The following is a 20525-nucleotide window of genomic DNA, read 5'->3' on the forward strand; positions in this document are numbered from 1 at the left end:
ATAGCAGCCTTTAGTTTCTGATAGTCCATGGCGTCGTCTGTTGGAAGAGCCTGGTAGGCTGCCTGAGCTTCCCCTATGAGGAGTGGAGCCAGAGTCGTTACCCAGCGATCAACTGTCCAGCCGTGGGCCATGGCTACCCTTTCAAAAGTGAGGAGAAATGCCTCTGGGTCTTCGTTTGGCTTCATTTTAGGCAGCATCACCGGTGGGTTATTTGGAATAGCTGGTCTGCCTGGGGCTGGGCCTTCAACTAGCAGTTGGAGTAGCTTTTCTTCCCACCGGGCCTGTTGCTCATCTTGCTGGGCCTGTCGCTCATCTTGCTTGGCCTGCCATTGTATTTGCTGGGCTTGTTGCTCAGCTTGTTTCTCTGCTAGCTGGAGCTGTTGCTCAAGGAACTGAGAAAAAAATTTCTCCATTTTTTTTCTTCCTGTGTGGCCCTTCAGATACAGGGGCCATCCGACATCCCACTTCTGACACCACTTGTGGCAGGACGGCCTGTAGCCGAGGTCAGGGAACAGTCCACACGTGTAGTTTCAGGATAATGAAAAATGTTCAATGGCTTTATTTCTCCACAGTAACATAACATGCGGGTACACTGTCCCTTTAACAAAATAAATCCTGCTCCACGATGGGAGAAAAACTGACTAACACAGCAGACCTATCTAGCAGGCTGGCTGGCTAAACCATAACCAAACCTTCAGAGTCTTTTAAGCAGTCATGAAAACAAATGAAACAAATCTTACTTTGGCTGCAGTAAGTAGTGTGTTGTATCCTTCTGGCTAGCAGCACATCTATCCATGTGCTCTTGTCTGAGGGAGCCAGCTACTGCTGGTAACAAGATCCTTTTCTACCTTTCTGGCTCTCAGGTGTCAGCTTACTTCCTGACTATCTAAATTCCACCTGAGTTAACCCTTATGAGTGCTGGATGAAGCACTCAGACATATGTCTCCCAGGCGTAACTGATAGGAGTTGACTTCACTCTGTCACAGGTCTCTTAAGGAATAACAGCACCTGGTAAGTATGGGCCACTGTATCGTGTCATTGATAGGTAGAGCCAGCATTACACGTAACAACCAACTTTGCTGTAGTGAAGTGGAGAGGAATGCCACATACACTTCCCTTTGTACTGCACCTTCCAATCACTTAGGGACGTGTCTATCAAGGTGTTACATCTGCACAACTGGGACAAAACGGCACCAGATTTATCAAAGCAAAATTAGGCGGCGTCCATGGTATGGCAGACCTGAGCGAACAGACTGCCTCAAGGCAGTGTTCGCGTCTATGCGGGCGCGCGTTAGGCAAGAAATCAGTTAAACTGATTTCTTGGCGCGACAGGCCGGTCACGTGAGCGGTTCGCAATGAGGGCGAACCAGCTCTGTGACGTCACTGGCACGCCCACAGATGGCACGCGTACCATGGCCAGGGAAAGCACCTGCTTTCCCTCAGCCTCCGCGCGCCTCCGCACGGGCTGCGGCACCATGTCCGCAGCCTTATTCTCATTAAGACAAGCGCCGATTTGTTCATTAAAAACTCTGGTGCAATATTGCTTTACTTCAGTTTTACAGCTGTGCTCACGTGACCGTTGTGGACCCTGGCGCCCGATGATTAGCGCTTCGGTGGGTCCGAACGGGAAGCATGGACCTCCGGCAGGGCGACCGTGGCAGACACGGTTTCCGGAGCCGTGGCTTTTTGCCTTTTCTGCTGCAGCTCTGGAGACTGTTAAATCTTGCTGCATCTTTAGGAGACTTTCAGAATGGACCCCTCAGAAACTCCAAACCCAGGCGTTATTGTTATAATTACTACAAGTTTAGAGAAATATGGAGTCTGATCCACTTTTTAACTGCCCCTTGTCTATACCTTTAAATTCCCTTTTGTATTCTACAATTCAAATTGGTGATGTATATATATTTGCCCATTGAACCCTTTGCTGAGAGTCGCCTGCAAGGTATTGCTCCGCACTGAAGCTGACTGCAAAGAGACTAAATGCACATGAATTTAGCAAAGTGCACTTCTCTTAGTAAGAAATGCGTCGTTACATTTATTTTCTGGAACCTTTGTGTTTGTGTAAAATACGATATAAGGTGAACATTGGCCATTTTGTCTATAAACGTCTTGGATGCCCTTCTGACATTTACTGAACACCGCGAGAGCTAGCACTCCAGGGGCCCTTATGAACTTTAGGGAACGTCATGCTATTTTTGCCCATTTTCTAGTGTTAGATCACGCTCACCCGTAGTAAACCTTATCAGAAATGAAGTGGAGAGAAAGCAATCACTTGGTCGCAACTCCGGGGGGCTGGCGGGACTGAAAGAGTTTGAATATGCTGATGCTATGGAAATGTAATACTAGACCAGCTCACTGTGATTATATACAGTACCTACGTTGAGTCTGAGTTGTCTATATTTTAAATTAGATCGTGTGCACAACCTAGTGGCAAGAACAGACAATGAAACACACATTTGAGCTGACTGTATTTCAGCTCCCGGCGTGCCAATTCATTTGATCATTTCCAAGAAATCCCCCCCAAAACACAAGCAATTAAGGATACTGCAGCCAATTCAGTTCACTATCCAGCATTTAATACGAGCGCCTTAAGCATTTGCTCGCAACTAAACCATGTCAGGGCTCAAGGGACAAGTTCTTCCAGCACGGGCAGCCATGCGGTACTAATTAGGGAACTCGTCCCACTGAAGTAGATTACACACTTCTACGTAATCTGTAAAGAGGCACAAAACAGAGAAGTCAGAGGCCCGTATTTCATGTGTGCACGAGCTGTCTTGAACTTGCTTGGAAAGATTTCAGCTCCATTCCTTTGCGTTGGGCTTCAGTCAACCAAAGCACCGGGAAGGCACCTTCACCGCATAGTGACAGAGGGAAACACAGCCTTGTCACTAACTTTAGCCATGAGCAGTTACTTATGGTATACTATGTATAAAAATATACAGTTGTCGCCATCCTTACTGTTTTCGGCGCGACAATCGCACAGTCCCGTGAAGGGAATGGACCCCCCCGCAGCGCCGTCGCGGCAGCCACCTACAACAGCGCCGCGTTTTCCCGGAGTTTCGGATGCAGTGTCGAAAACAGTAAGGACGGCTCTCTGTACATGCTGGAAACCTAATGTTAAATCTGGGGCAAAAAAAGTCTAATATTTACAATACAATTCAAATCCATGCCATTTTCTTCTTTAACTAATAAACTTAGTTCCTCTTAGATCGAAAAAAAAACCATTTTTTAAATAAGCCTCATTAGCTCCCCTAAAGAAATAATCCTGAATCTGCTTTCTATTCATTTTCTTTGGTAAATATGGTGCTGTTTTGTGCTGTTTTTGCTCCAGTTTTGCAGCTGGGCGACTTTAGCAAAAGTTTATTTCTGGAAAATATAAAATAGTAATTTGTATGATTTTACTTTGAGCTCATTGTAAGAAACACAAAGTCAGAACAAACACACAATAAACTTTAATTAGCAAAACTGTTATACAAATGGAACATGTAGCAATAGTGTTTCAAACAATAATCTGTTTAGGAATGGGAGCGGGGCATGGGAATAAGGTGAATATTCATCAGCAGTCATTACCGTGCATTAACCAGCATTCACTTGAAAAACCATTCATAAAGAATATGGGTATCACACCTATGTTAAATATACCCGTATGAAACAGCGCAATCCTGGTACAAACATCAAACATTCAAGGACATACTGTACTGTAAGACATTCCTCTGATGCATCTTCCCCCAGCCAATCCTCATCTTTCACTAGCGCAAACTATAGACTTGTAACTGATGTGACTCAGCGCTGACTCCACAGACAGATTAAACAGGCAGTGAGACTTTTATCTGTATCTTGAGAAATGTCCAGATTTTCGGCCCGAAACGTTGATCTTTGATTAAATGACTCTGTGTATGAAGACCGGGAGAGTGCTGCATTTACTCTTTCTTTAGTACACAACCTTGAAACCCTCCAGGTCCCTGCGAGCCCCCATGGCAGTATACACTCCTCTAAGTGTGAGTGCTCCTTCCTTTCTCTAAATAAAGCCGAGCACCTCATTCAATCCCCCTTTTTAAAACATGATGTAAATCCGATGCAATATTGACCTTTATATGAATCCAGAGCCGAGTGCCACATCAGAAGTCTCCTATATTAATGACATTTTACCTCCATTCAAATGCTAAAAAGACAAAAAAAAGTAACAGCTCTTCTGTAACAAAACACTTTTTAAAGGTAGAAGAGTGTGTTTGAAAGCTCTAGGCTTGGTTCCCTGTGAATACTTTGTCCTACAAGAAAGGTCAACTTGTGTGCGTACTGGCAGGGTGCGGGGACACGGATCACCCCCTGTGGAATAAACAAATACAGCATAAGCAATTATTATCATTTGCACAATAACAAGTTCTTTGTATCTGTTTTTATACATGATTTCCCCAAACTACCCAAGTCTCTTGTTTAGATGACAATAGTGGTCTTGAAATCGGCTGTACAAGAAATATTCCTGGTGGCCCCATCAAAGAAATGTTTAAATAAAAAAGGGGTTCTCCACTATGGTCGTGTGAATACTGCTCTCCAACACCTGGACGTAGCCAATGTTATTCATGTGTATTAATTTGGTCTGGGTCAAAGAGATTTGGTCTGGTTCATTCCCAGATGTGGTAAAAGGAACCAGTGGATATTAATGAATGCTTCCCTGGCCCCCCCGGGTAGCAACGTGGTTAGTGTCATTATGCCATACTTAGGACACATGGAGGGTCCTGTACTAAAGTCTTGTAGCTGAAAAACTGGGACAAAAAGTAGCTCCAGATTTATCAAAGCAAAAAAATAAACGTTGGGCGTTACGCTTTTCCCCCCTCGATAAATCAGGTGCTATTTTTTTGCCGAAGTTTTGCACCCAGGAAACTATCACACATATCCCCCAGGGTCCTGTAATATTGATTCTGCACAACAACGGTAAATAAGGATGCTTTGTTCTGTACATACTCCCACTTTAACAAGCCCCGAGCTATCCCATATATCCACGACGGCGGAGAACCCAGCTACTTCATGTATTGGGAGGTCTTTGTGTTATTTATCTGCATTCTGGCTTCTGTGGTTTCTTTCCTTAATTTATAACACTTCTTGTTTGTCTGACTGTATTTCAGATTATAACTATAGCATAAGATGCATTACTGTAACCACACCAGTAGGGGTCTCTACCACACAGCACACCAAATGTGCGGGCATTAGATGCAAGTGATCAGTGTATTCTTTTTGCAACATATTCAGTTTTTTTTAACATGTTTTATCCCAAAGAGAAATTAAGTATTTGTTTTTGATTTATAGTAGCCCTTGCTATAGTTATATTTCTAGGGACCAATATGCAACCTGCACCCAGAGCACATGAAATCCTACACAGTCACCCTTATATAGCCTGCCTAGTATTAGAGGGACCTCAAATGCATTTGTAAATAGCTGTGAATCTCCAATAAAGCTGTTCCAAACATAGTTATTTATGTATTACCTGTGTTCATCCCCTTCTTGTTCCAACTGAACACATTTTATTTTTTCTTAATTTATACAGCTAATTAAAGATGAGTTGCTCCTAGCAACGACAATATGTATTGTGAGGCGGAATGGGACGTTTGGCTGTGACCAAACCTCCACCAATGCTCTGCCGCTGAACAACTCACCGCCGGGACACCTCGCCACCCCGATCTCCGCTCCGATGTCCTGCGCCACTCCATCTTCAAATGTTCCCCGCGCGCAGGACATCGGAGCGGGGATCGGACATCTGAGCATGGATAGGAGTGGAAATTGGAGTGGGGAGCGGGATCGGAGTAGCGAGATGTCAAGTGCGAGGTGTCCTGGTGGGGAGTAGTTCTCGTGGTGGGACACCAGCGGAGGTTTGGCCGCCACTGTACATCCTAGACCGTTTTGAGGTGTTTGTTATTAGGCTTCTGTGTCTGCATTTGAAAGAGCTTCACTTCTAAAAATATGAACTATTATAGGGAGTGTTACATAGCAGTGAGATGAATGCTTCAAGTTCCAGAACGATGATTAGCAGTTTCTCAGTCTTAGGGTGACCAGATGGAGCTTCATTCACATGGAGTGGAACATGAAACGAAAAAAACAGAATTTAGTGCAACACGGCTAATGATAATTCATGTGAGCGTGGACTCACAATGACTTACAAAACAACACAAACAAGACTAACAAAACACACACAAAAGCAAAGCTGGAAAAAAAAAGTTAGTTTAATACAACTATAAAATATAAAATGTGTGTACGATATGCTCAGGATATGCCGATCCGGTGGAGTAAAGCTGAAGCGCTACTCACAGGACGGTTGATGGGTAAAGGCAATGAGCGCCAAACAGGCAGATGGGGTCTGTCCTCCACGAACTGGAAATATAATCCACCGGTGTGTTCCTCCGTGTCCTGCGCTTCCCGGAACCGGAAGTGACGTCACCGGCGTGCTCCTCCGTGTCCCGTGCTCTCCGAAACCGGTAGTGACGTCACCGGATGTATCGTCACAGGTAGGTGGGACTTTCGACGGGGCTTTCGGGCAGAGATCTTTCCTCTTTCTGCTCCAAAGCCACAGCACTCAGCCTTCCACTCCTCAGATCGTCCAAACAGTATAAGAAAAACCCTACGCGTTTCGTGCACTTGCGCACACTTCCTCAGGGGATATGAGTCATGTCAGTGGTGCCTGGTATATATCCTTATGCCTATGTTATGATTGGCCTGTCAATTAAGACATTCTTAAAGCGATACCTACTTGGCACATAGTGAAAAACACTGACATTTGAATAGCTCTGCATGGAAACAAAAACAAGAAACAACAAATACCTTACACAATAACTAAACATAATAAAACAACAATAAAAACATAACACATTCGTTTTGATTCAGTGGCAAATGCTGGCATATACATAAATGCAAAGACAGTTTATATAGAATCCAAATCAGGAAATTACAAAAAAGCTCCTAAATCAAAGTCAATATTAAGGCCTCTCGGAGAGAGTGTCTGTAACTCATAGATCCAGTATGCCTGACGCACACTGGATCTCTGTAACCTATTCCCACCTCTTAGGCTAGCTTGGATGGTCTCAATGGCCTGACATACTAATCCATTAGGATTTTTGTTATGATGTGTGAGGAAATGATGGGACACACTGTGAGTGACCAGTCCCTTCTTTATATTATATATATGCTCATATATTCTCCTTTGGAACGTTCTACCTGTTCTTCCAACATACTGTAAGCCACAAGGGCATCGGAGTAAATATATGACATATACCGTATGGCAATTAATAAATGACTTGATAGGGTAAATTCTTTGAGTGACATTTGATCTAAACGTCTTTGCATTACAACTATATGAACATGCCAGACATTTCGCACATTTAAAAAAACCTTTATCCATCTTATCACTTTTTTGCTTAGAATAATTGAGTGGGCAGCTTGGAGCCAATTTGGATTTTAGATTTGTGGCCTTAGTAAATATAATGGTTGGTTTTGAGGGAAGGATTTCAACTAGGGTACTATCCCTCAGGAGAATTGGCCAATATTTATTAATAATAAATAATAAACGCGTAGGGTTTTTCTTATACTGTTTGGACGATCTGAGGAGAGGAAGGCTGAGTGCTATGGCTTTGGAGCAGAAAGAGGAAAGATCTCCTCCCGAAAGCCCTGCCTACCTGTGACGATACATCCGGTGATGTCACTACCGGTTTCGGAGAGCACGGGACACGGAGGAGCACGCCAGTGACGTCACTTCCGGTTCCGGGAAGCGCAGGAACACACCGGTGGATTATATTTCCAGTTCGTGGAGGACAGACCCCATCTGCCTGTTTGGCGCTCATTGCCTTTACCCATCAACCGTCCTGTGAGTAGCGCTTCAGCTTTACTCCACCGAATCGGCATATCCTGAGCATATCGTCCACACATTTTATATTTTATAGTTGTATTAAACTAACTTTTTATTTCTAGCTTTGCTTTTGTGTGTGTTTTGTTAGTCTTGTTTGTGTTGTTTTGTAAGTCATTGTGAGTCCATGCTCACATGAATTATCATTAGCCGTGTTGCACTAAATTCAGTTTTTTTCGTTTCATGTTCCACTCCATATGAATGAAGCTCCATCTGGTCACCCTAAGACTGAGAAACTGCTAATCATCGTTCTGGAACTTGAATTATTCCAACTGAAATTCCAGGACTATTACCTAATTGGACTTATTAGGCGCCGGTATCTCTTTTTGTTTTTTCCATTTCCCTGATTGTACTATCAGTATTCCACCAGGCTGCCTAGCACCCCATAAGGGCTTACCCTCATATAGGGTTTATTGATTGTTATCACCAGATCATTAGCGCTAATTCTACATCACCTTTTTTCCTTTAGTGAGATGAATGCACTACAACTCCAATATATGCTCCAAAGTGGATCTGCAGTCTTGACGTCTATGGGAGTATCTGTGCTATAGTGCTCCAATCAGCACTATCATAGTTTAATCCCTTCAGTGCCAGCGGGTCATGCCAGCTCCGTGGCCATGGGCCCTCTAGCACTGATAAATCTTTGGAACGATCACGTGACCCCTTCTGGGTTCCGGCGCTGGACCGGAAGTGAGGGGGAGAATTCCCCCTTTCAGTGTAGTTTGCAATCAGCATTCCACGTAAACGCCGCCGGTAAATAGCCCTTAAAAATACAAGCAAATGGCCATGACCTACAGCGTAAGTTATACGGGCCTCTTGTGTGGCACTTTTCATGATGTATGCTGTACGTCAGTAGGGCACTGAAAGGGTTAATAAACAACCCCAACATTTTTTAACTCTTTTAAACAGGGCATATACACTTTTGCCAATTTATTGGTGAAATACAGTATATAACCTTGATTCTTACTTTCTTGTTCTATCTGTTTTCATTAGTGGACTGCTCGGTGTCTCTGAAGCAGCTGGCACAGGGCTTTGCACTGTGATCTCCCAGTTCAAAGATTAATGTATGTCATTACCACCACCCTTATTCCACCCCATTTAAATGAAGGTGCACACCACGTCCAGGATTCACTAAGCCCCGACTTTAACTGCAGGATAAGGGTGCAATACACTGCATTGCGGCTTAGTGAATCCAGGTCTACTGTACTCCTGAGTTCTAGATTGAATAGGTAAATCTAGTGGTCAATACCGTGAGTAGAAGTAGTACTTACTGGCCAGTTGTAATAGAGGTGGCACATCTTGTAGGTTAGACGCTGCATGTGGTCCGGCTTTAAGCCATTGTCATCAAACACCACATTGTAATGGGTAGGGTTAACTGTTCCCTGCCGGGCAACTTGGCTGATGAGGTAGAAGTCATACCTATGAGAAATAAAAAAGGCGGTGTGTTATACGCGTTATAAGTGAAACTTCTGTGTGTTTTCACACTGTCAAAAGTGTTTGATGCCATAATTATCATAAACATGAAAGTACAATTTGATTGCTAAAATACAATGAAGTGTGACTGTGAAGGCGTGTGCTCGGCACATACTCCTTATTTTTAACCAGAACGGTACAGTTGCGATAGTATTAGGTTTTGTATATCTGTCTAATGTGTTATGTGGAGAAACCTTGCATTTTGTGCACTTCTGGTGCTTTTATTATACATGAGATATGTGTATATGTGTGTGTATGTGTGTATATATATATATATATGTGTGTGTGTATCTCGCTCTCTCTATGTATATATATAGAGAGAAAAGTAATCCACTCCAGCAGACACAAGACAGCACAAAGGTAAGTAAGAAAACTTGTATTCAAAAATAAACATAGCACAAACATGACCGGTGAAGTTTTCTTACTTACCTTTGAGTGATGTCTTGTGTCTGCTCCTGCTGGAGGGGATTACTTTTCTCTTTCTATTGGTATAGGACATGCACCGCAAACTGTTCATGGTATTGGGAGTGCCGTCTGCCCCATTTGTTTTATATATATATATATATACAGTGTTCGACAAATCACCCAAAAATCTACTCGCCCAACCAAAAAATCTACTCGCCACCTAGTCCCGCCCCCAACCCCGCCCCTAGTCCCACCCCCAACCCCGCTTTAAAATAAAATATATAAATAAAATACATTTAATAAATTCCTAGTCAGAACAACATTCGTTTTTGACAAATGTATTTATTGTATTACATTATACTACAATTAGTCCTTGTTACATGTGTGTGTGTAAATGTCGGATCTAGAAATAAAAGCCAGATGTGAATGACTAGTTTCCTGAACCCCTTAACCAATGTCTGGATGTCCCCGCTTCACAATATCTAAAGCAGCAATCCCGTCTGGGATCTTACCTGATCCGCAGTCCCTCAATGTCCAGATACGCTCATTCCCACAATGTTATACATTGGGGAGGTGTTCATTACCTGCCTTCTGGGTTAGGGGGGGGTTCCGATGTCTTCCGTGTGAAGCTTGAGCCAGATCTGGAAGAAAGCAGTATAGGGTAGTTAAGATTTCGGTGTAGTATAGGGCAGTTAAGATATATAGGGTAAATAAGAGATCCAGAGTGTGAGTGACAGAGAGAGAGTGTGGGGGAGAGAGAGAGAGAGAGTGAGAGTGTGGGGGAGAGAGAGAGAGTGTGGGGGAGAGAGAGAGAGTGTGGGGGAGAGGGAGAGAGAGTGTTGGGGAGAGAGGGAGAGAGAGTGTGGGGGAGAGAGGGAGAGAGAGTGTGGGGGAGAGAGGGAGAGAGAGTGTGGGGGAGCGAGAGAGAGAGTGTGGGGGAGAGAGAGAGTGTGGGGGAGAGAGAGAGTGTGGGGGAGAGAGAGTGGGGGGGGGGAGAGAGAGAGAGAGAGTGGGGGGGAGAGAGAGAGAGTGTGGGGAAGAGGGAGAGAGAGTGTGGGGGAGAGAGAGAGTGTGGGGGAGAGAGAGAGTGTGGGGAAGAGGGAGAGAGAGAGTGTGGGGAAGAGGGAGAGAGAGTGTGGGGAGAGAGGGAGAGAGAGTGTGGGGAGAGAGGGAGAGAGTGTGGGGGAGAGAGGGAGAGAGAGTGTGGGGGAGAGAGGGAGTGGGGGAGAGAGGGAGAGAGAGTGTGGGGGAGAGAGGGAGAGAGAGTGTGGGGGAGAGAGGGAGTGGGGGAGAGAGAGTGTGGGGGAGAGAGGGAGAGAGAGTGTGGGGGAGAGAGGGAGAGAGAGTGTGGGGGAGAGAGGGAGAGAGAGAGAGAGAGTGGGGGAGAGAGAGAGAGAGTGGGGGAGAGAGAGAGAGAGTGTGGGGGAGAGGGAGAGAGAGTGTGTGGGAGAGAGAGAGAGTGTGTGGGAGAGAGAGAGAGAGTGTGTGGGAGAGAGAGAGAGAGTGTGTGGGAGGGAGAGAGAGAGAGTGTGTGGGAGGGAGAGAGAGTGTGTGGGGGGGAGAGAGAGAGTGTGGGGGGGAGAGAGAGAGTGTGGGGGGGGAGAGAGAGAGTGTGGGGGGGGAGAGAGAGAGTGTGGGGGGGAGAGAGAGAGTGTGGGGGGGAGAGAGAGAGTGTGGGGGGGAGAGAGAGAGTGTGGGGGGAGAGAGAGAGTGTGGGGGGAGAGAGAGAGTGTGGGGGGGAGAGAGAGAGTGTGGGGGGGAGAGAGAGAGTGTGGGGGGAGAGAGAGGGGGGGAGACAGAGGAGAGAAACGGTGGGTGACACACACAGAGGGTGGGTGATACACAGAGAGAGAGGCTGGGTGAGTGACTGGCTGGTTGAGTGGTTTGCTGGGTGAGTGGCTGGGTGGGGCAGGGGTGACTGGGTGGGTGAGTGACTGACACTGACTGGGGGTGGGGGGTGACTGACACTGACTGGGGGTGGGGGGTGACTGACACTGACTGGGGGTGGGGGGTGACTGACACTGACTGGGGGTGGGGGGGTGACTGACACTGACTGGGGGTGGGGGGTGACTGACACTGACTGGGGGTGGGGGGGTGACTGACACTGACTGGGGGTGGGGGGTGACTGACACTGACTGGGGGTGGGGGGTGACTGACACTGACTGGGGGTGGGGGGGTGACTGACACTGACTGGGGGTGGGGGGGTGACTGACACTGACTGGGGGTGGGGGGGTGACTGACACTGACTGGGGGTGGGGGGGTGACTGACACTGACTGGGGGTGGGGGGTGACTGACACTGACTGGGGGTGGGGGGGTGACTGACACTGACTGGGGGTGGGGGGGGGGGCTGACTGACACTGACTGGGGGTGGGGGTGACTGACACTGACTGGGGGTGGGGGGTGACTGACACTGACTGGGGGTGGGGGGGTGACTGACACTGACTGGGGGTGGGGGGGTGACTGACACTGACTGGGGGTGGGGGGTGACTGACATTGACTGGGGGTGGGGGGTGACTGACACTGACTGGGGGTGGGGGGTGACTGACACTGACTGGGGGGTGACTGACTGGGGGGAAGGTTACTGACTGGGGGGGGGTTACTAACTGGGGGGGTGACTGACTGGGGGGGGTTACTGACTGGGGGGGGGGGTTACTGACTGGGGGGGACCTCTGGTGTCACACACATACACATACTCCCATACACACATACATTCATTCACACACACACACACACACATTCTCCCACACACACACACATACACATTCTCACACACACAGGGGAGGAAAGGCCGCGACCAGCACCACGCAAATCCCCCACCCACCCGCGCCCATCTCCCGCTCGTGTGGGGGGCAGGCCGACATCCCCCCCCCCCCAATCAGCAGGGTGGGTGGGAGGCACGTGGCGAGGTATCCCCCACTGGGCGCCCCAGGTGACAGTCAGCCCCGCCGTGGCCGCCACTGCCCTGCTCCCCTCGCCGGCATGTCACAGTGCACGGCCAAGCTGCAGGTTGCTTCTTCCCCCCCCAGCCCGTGGCGGCATAAAGCTCGTGGGGGGGGGGGTGGGGGGGGCCAGGCCGACATCCCCCCACCTCATGCGGCGGCTGCGCCATCATGAAGGTAGGGGACGCATGGGAGGCACGTGGTGAGGTCCGAGCCCCCCCCCCGCAAGCCAACCGGGCTGCAGCAGCGGGGACCTCCCGCCCCTGACATCGATCGGTGGATCGAGGGGAAGGGGACAGGAGGAGGGGAAGGGGACAGGAGCAGGAAGAGGGGAAGGGAGCAGGAGGAGGGGACAGGAGCAGGAGGAGGGGACAGGAGCAGGAGGAGGGGACAGGAGCAGGGGACAGGAGGAGGGGAATGGGACAGGAGCAGGGGACAGGAGAGCTTCCGCGGTGGGGAGTAGGGAGCCATGTGGGGACCAGGGGGATCGCAGGGAAGGAGCAGAGGGGCCGCAGCATGGAGAGTACTTACCCTCCAACAGAGCTCCAGGCAGAATGTCCGCTCTTTGGGGGCGGGCTCATATAGAGCCTGGCCGCGCACCCTCAAAGCCTGGAGCGCGCGCCAATCAGGAGTCAGGTAGGGGAGTTTTTTTTTTTTCAGCGCGAGCAGGGAAATTTCAGCGCGAACGGGGGAATTTAAAACAAAAAAAACACGTGTGCTGCTTGGGCCAATATTTACTCGCCCGGGGGTTAAATCCACCCGCCCCGAGCGAGTAAATGTATACAATTGTCGAACACTGTATATATATATATATATTACATCTCTAGCCATAAATCACATCCACACACGAGGGAGGGACAAGCACAGATAACATTCCAAGAGACACTGTTTTTAAGTATACCCTTTGCTTGCTTCATTCATTGTAACATCGCCGGAAGAAGAGATCAGTGTATCTCGAAAGCTCGCACAAATAGAAGCATTTTGTTAGCCACAGAACGGTATCATCTATTTATTTTTTGATTTTATATATATATATATATATATATAGCACAACAAAAAAGTATCCTTATAATAAAGCACAAGGGCATACCATGGATATAAGTATTAATGCAAAATGTATTAATATAAAAATAAAAACAGGGGGAGAGAAATATAAAAGAGGAGGGGGACTCACAACTGACAATACATATATACCATGAGGACGAAGGCACATAAATTGGTCAAAAGAATCACCAATGGCTGATATAATGCACAGCCAAAAAGTATTGGAACACAAGAATTGGTAGCTCTATAGAAGGCACTATTCTGTGAAGTAACACAAACTGCAGACCTGTGTACTATGAATAGAGGTATGCCTATGGTATAACCATAGATTCAAATAAAGACAATGTTGCCTCGGATAATGTCAAGGAATCTAGGATAAGAGCATGTATCACAATGATATTGAGTATTGATACATCACCAAAATCTGTATAATTGATGTGGCCAAAATACGAGTTGCAGAGGTCTCCTATACTAGAAAAAGTCAGGGGTCCCCCTGCACAGACTCCCACTCCAACGCGTTTCGACAAACGGTCTTCTTCGGGGAGTGGAGTTGTGGAGAGTGAGCCTAGCATATATAGTGAAGTCAGGGAGTGTGGAAATCAAATTTCGCGCCAAAATTTACCCAAAAACAGCTGAGAGAGATGAAAGTATCGGGCAGGGGAGTGATTACTATGATGCAAATGGCGTCATAACGTGTGATGTGACCCTGCATTGCCGCTGTGACGTCAGTAACCTCCGTTGTCTCAATCGGCAGCTTCAAGTAACAGCTGCCGATAAGCAGTACTACAGGAGGAGGCATAACTAGGAGACACAGTGCCACTCCCTTCTGTCAAGTTCTGAGGCAGGATTAGGGGAACTAGGGCGCACCCGTTCGTAAGTGCACTAGCGTCACGACGTCTGACGTCATGACGCATTGCACTCGGTGCATAGAGAGAAAAATAAACCGGCACAGCAGGGGAATACATATGTTTACCACTGCTGGCAATCCGTCAACACTCCATGGGGGGAGCCTCATGATTAAAAGCAGTGTTCGACAAACCTATACATTTGCTCGCCCCGGGCGAGTGGATTTAACCCCCGGGCGAGTAAATATTGGCCCAAGCAGCACACGTTTGGTACTAGGTGGCGAGTAGATTTTTTTGTGTGGCGAGTAGATTTTTTGGTGATTTGTCAATCACTGATTATAAGAATGATAAAGGTGTAAGTAGCACTTATATAGGACATAAAGGCAATATAATGTCTAGAAATAAAGTTGCATATAAACAGTATCGCTGGGCAGACACAGCATAATGTTGGTATTACATCTTGAGCTCCATTGGAGATTGAACACATATGCATTCTAGTTATTACATAATAATAATATTGCTACTACTAAATAACTAGAATGCATATGTGTTCCATCTCCTATGGAGCTCAAGAAGATGTAATACCAACATTATGCTGTGTCTGCCCAGCGATACTGTTTATATGCAACTTTATTTCTAGACATTATATTGCCTTTATGTCCTATATAAGTGCTACTTACACCTTTGTCATTCTTATAATCATGAGGCTCCCCCCATGGAGTGTTGACGGATTGCCAGCAGTGGTAAACATATGTATTCCCCTGCTGTGCCGGTTTATTTTTCTCTCTATGTACCGAGTGCAATGCGTCATGACGTCAGACGTCGTGACGCTAGTGCACTCACGAACGGGTGCGCCCTAGTTCCCCTAATCCTGCCTCAGAACTTGACAGAAGGGAGTGGCACTGTCTCTCCTAGTTATGCCTCCTCCTGTAGTACTGCTTATCGGCAGCTGTGACTTGAAGCTGCCGATTCAGACAACAGAGGTTACTGACGTCAAGGCGGCCATGCGCGGTGACGTCACACGTTATGACGCCATTTGCATCATAGTAATCACTCCCCTGCCCGATACTTTCATCTCTCGCAGCTGTTTTTGGGTGAATTTTGGCGCGAAATTTGATTTCCACACTCCCTGACTTATGCTAGGCTCACTCTCCACAACTCCACTCCCCGAAGAAGACCGTTTGTCGAAACGCGTTGGAGTGGGAGTCTGTGGAGGGGGACCCCTGACTTTTTCCAGTATAGGAGACCTCTGCAACTCGTATTTTGGCCACATCAATTATACAGATTTTGGTGATGTATCAATACTCAATATCATTGTGATACATGCTCTTATCCTAGATTCCTTGACATTATCCTAGGCAACATTGTCTTTATTTGAATCTATGGTTATACCATAGGCATACCTCTATTCATAGTACACAGGTCTGCAGTTTGTGTTACTTCACAGAATAGTGCCTTCTATAGAGCTACCAATTCTTGAGTTCCAATACTTTTTGGCTGTGCATTATATCAGCCATTGGTGATTCTTTTGACCAATTTATGTGCCTTTGTCCTCATGGTATATATGTATTGTCATTTGTGAGTCCCCCTCCTCTTTTATATTTCTCTCCCCCTGTTTTTATTTTTATATTAATACATTTTGCATTAATAATTATATCCATGGTATGCCCTTGTGCTTTATTATAAGGATACTTTTTTGTTGTGCTATACATTTATTATTCTTGAGCACCACTGCCTATTGATACTCTATCATACACTTAGGACAATTTTTGGGCAATGGCTACGAATTGTGTTGATGTGGTATACTTTGTGTTTTCTGTTATATATACACACACACACACACACACACACACACACACACACACACACACACACACACACACACACACACACACACATACTATGTGTATACAATCAACCTCACAGTGATGAGACCCACAAGGTTGAAACAGCTGTCTGTGAGTGGTTTGACTGGCTTTGCATCTAATCCCATGCTGTGCTTAAAAGCTATGTGAACAGCAGAGCATTTGTTTATAAGGGTTCCATGTAAAAATGGAATTCAGGCAAAAGGTGACACATTGTGTGCTCATTTGCATATCATTTCCCAGAATCCCTTGCTGTGGTGGAAGCACTGTATGCTAGGTGATAAAGGCTGAAAGGCAGGGTTGCAGACCTGTCTAGACATGTGAATGTGCTCACATGTGATATTCTTTATTGGCTATATGCTAACGGTGGAGGTTTTTTGTCGCCTTTTTCACCCACCATAACTTAAAATCACAGACTCCTTAGGGCTGGGACCTTGGCCGTTTCCATCTCACACCCCGGCCAGGAGACCCCAGGAAGCCGGTCACAGACAGAAGCAGTGCTCACGGGGAGGCAGTCAGATGCAGCGGTGCTGTGCTCCGAAAGGGCGGGGCCTACTCATGCAGCCCTGGCCGGTGGGGAATGGGGGGTTGTGTGTGTTTAATGCCAGCAATGCTTCTGCACATGCGCAGAATACAATTCACTGTCAGTCACTTCCCTTATTTTTTTCGTGCCAATTTTCTGTTTTTTCCCCTATGAGATTTTTTGGAGTGCAGTGCCACGAGAGAAGTTACACTTCAATAAGACATGCTCATTGCTAAGCGAGGACGCATTTGATATGAGATCCTCATTCATCTTTCATTGAAATAAGCCGGAGATAGAACTCAAGTGACTATGGAGTTAATGATCGATAATTGCCATCATGTTTCAGTGAACAGACTCAACAAGGTGTTCATATTGCTGGAAGCAACCCCGGAGCGTCATTTGATGCAGCTGGCAGGTAGGAGAGGGGGTGCGAGAACGGGGGAGGCCAGGCAGGGTGGCGCAGCTTCAAAAGTTTGCGCTCCCCTGCTGTAACCAGTCAGCATTTATTAGCATTACTGCTTAACTAAGTAGAACCTACCATCCTCTTCCTTCTACAGCACTCTGCTCACCTTAGCATGGACTTCAATATATGTCGTGCTCATATTTCTATGGTCAATAAGTATTACTGTATTTACCAAATCCTGTTCCATTGCCGGCCTACGTACATACAGCACAATAAACCAGGGCTCTCTACATCTCCTATTCTTTTGCCTTTGATTGCAAGCTCTTCTAACAAGGACTCATTGCAATTGTACACTTATGTCCTTTCCAACAACAACAACAAGTTTATTTTGACACACATTCTTTGTTTTAATGGATTACCAGGGTGGTTTCCCAGTAGATATACACGAACTTCCTAAATGTTAGATACAGTGTTTGTATTGTATCACAGGCCATGCTTGTAAACAAGATGCACAGCACAACCCCCACAATTCATGATGTTGTTAAACGGTTTCCTCGTGCTAAAGAACATTAGTCCCATTCATTTAACTGCAGCTGAATTCTTCTCTCATGGGGAAGAAGCTTCACGTATAGGGAACAACGTATCGTTCCTGATAAAATGCCCTAAACAAAAAAACATCTGAAAACTCACACACCACAACATCACCAAAGAACTGTCTGGGGTTGGTCCACTAAAAGGTGTAACAACTTGCAGTACAAATATTGTTATAAATAGGAAGGTGGACCATGGTATCTAAATGGGTCAGCAGGAGTCCCAAGTGTTAAAGAAATTAAAGTAGGGTGAAAATAATACTAATTGAATCAAAGATTCAATTTAAACTACTCCTTTATTTATCAAACATCAGCCCTAACTCCTTGAGATGTGGGATCAATAGATTATTTGGAGTGAAGTATGGAGCTGGCAGGTCATTTTTTTCACCTCTTTAACTAACTGTCCTTTCCATTTTTTATCAGTTGTGCTGTGAAAAATTCCCAGTTGAAGCTGGAGAAAGAAAAGGTTTTAACCCCTGCCATATAGAAATATATTGCCAATCCTCCAGCCACCCAACTACTGTTAAAGTAGCTTGCTATCAATGTGCTGACACTGCTATGTTTGGTGTTGTACCATATGGACTCTAGCAGTAAGGACACTGGACAGAGAATAGGAGAAGACTAGAATTCATAGCAGAAATGGTTGCAGTTACATCTATGGGGCTAAAACCCTGAAGTCCGGGGGCATTTGTAGACTCCTCTGACTTTGCTCTGCCCACATTTCTGATTGTAAGCACCAGCCTCCCCCACTCTCCATATTTAACTTGTCATTTAAGAGTGGGACCCCTTTTAGGCCTTACCTGTCAAGATCACCACCAAGGCCAAATTTCGTCCAATAAATCTCACATCATTTCAATGTTCTCCATATTCTGTACCTAATGCACTCACACAACATGAGTTATATGGAATTCCTATTCATCCTGGCTAATCAGTGCATCTCAGCATAGTGCTATAATATGACTTGTGATTTACAAATAAACACAAGGGAAGATTGGACTTTCCCATCTCAGGGCTTCCACGGAGAGATAAAATGGTCGTGCCACAATTGCTGGTGAGCAAGTTCGTAGCCTAAGCTTCACTTGCTGGTGGATTTTCAATGCATCAGAGGAATAGGCGGATGTTGATCAACTCAAACGTATCAGAACCTGCAACAAATCTGCACCACTCCTGGGCCAAGTACACGAGTACAACTCGTGACTACTGCTATGTACAGGAGAATGACATGTCGCAAACGGACATGCAATATAATAATGCTGGTCTGTATCGTTTACATGCGTGTGTATGGCCCTATATCCTTACAGACATTTGATTATGGAATAAGCAGCCTTAGAATATGCAGAATATGTGTTTACTGCATACAGAACAGTGTTATAACTTCGCCGTATCACAGAGATTTCACAACGGATGCCGTGTTCTTCTCTTAAAAAGACATTAGATACAACATACCTCTTAAAGAAAGTTGTATTTATTAAATACTGATATATTGATATTTGTTGTTGTGCTTGTTAAAGATAAGTTTATTTTGCATATTTTTGAAATTTTTAAACAACTCTAAATGAAAATTTTAATGTATTATAATGTAACAAGTTTTTTTGTTTCTATAGCAACTATTTACAAAGTCACACCCCCTTTCTCTTCTGAAACAAGCTCTGGCACACCCCTTTTTGAGCCCTGCCCTCTCTCTAGTAGTGCACCAATTGTATCTAGTGTCTGCCTGATCACATGATCTTCCCCACAGAACTTTGCATCTTTGGTCCTTTTCTGCTGCACTGACAGCCATTTAGTGAACCCCCGAGCCCAATCTTCGCCGATCGATCACAGGAGAACGGACTGATGGCAACTTAGCTAATTACTTATCAGTGTGTGGATTGCATTGATGCACATATTAAAGGGAATAATAATAATAAAAACGGTAGCTTGAACTGCTGCTTTAACTGAACTAGGGGTCCGTCAGAGCAGCTCTGCTGACCCCTGACGCCGAGACTTCCGCGGTACTGACCCAGGCAGATATTCTGCTCCAGCGGTACAAAATGGCCATTGGTTTCATTGTGACATTGCAGACTTTCTATTGGTGACTCTGAAAGCATATTTGTTGTTTTTTGTGTCTCTCAACGAAACAAAGAAAACGACAAATATTCAGGAAAGATGAAAAAATTATGACTATTATCGGTTGGGATTGCTGCTTTAAATGGCAGTACGAGGGATAACATATTTTATTAAGAGTGTTTTTTGGTTGCATTTAAGCCCGTGATAGATCTTCTTGTGTCGGAAAGCTCAGCAACACAAATAACCCACCAAATAGTAACACCGAAACACACAAGATTTGTCCCCCCATTCAATATGGTGAAACGAGTTAATGCACAGTTAATGCATTCACTTACACTTTTTTGCATGAAAGTTAATGCACAGTTAATGCATTCACTTACACTTTTTTGAATAGAAGTGAATGCACAGTTAATGCATTCACTTACACTTTTTTAAAATAGAAGTGAATGCACAGTTAATGCGTTCATTTACACGTTTTTAATAGAAGTTAATCACAGTTAATG

At 45.6% G+C, this 20525-nt stretch overlaps 1 protein-coding gene across 1 annotated transcript in view; it reads right to left on the minus strand.

The window, feature by feature from the left end:
- Positions 1 to 3486: 3486 nt before the first annotated feature.
- Positions 3487 to 20525, minus strand: part of PIWIL4 (piwi like RNA-mediated gene silencing 4) — a 121133-nt gene continuing 104094 nt past the window's right edge. Inside the window, exons 20-21 of the mRNA XM_075592493.1 lie at positions 9160 to 9307; positions 3487 to 4326 (exon numbers count right to left, since the gene is read on the minus strand). Of these exons, the coding sequence (XP_075448608.1) occupies positions 4210 to 4326; positions 9160 to 9307 (265 nt within the window). The 3' untranslated portion in view covers positions 3487 to 4209. The remainder of the gene's footprint in view (positions 4327 to 9159; positions 9308 to 20525) is intronic.

This window comes from Ascaphus truei, chromosome 3, assembly GCF_040206685.1.
Source record: "Ascaphus truei isolate aAscTru1 chromosome 3, aAscTru1.hap1, whole genome shotgun sequence".
Classification (NCBI taxonomy): Eukaryota; Metazoa; Chordata; class Amphibia; order Anura; family Ascaphidae; genus Ascaphus; species Ascaphus truei.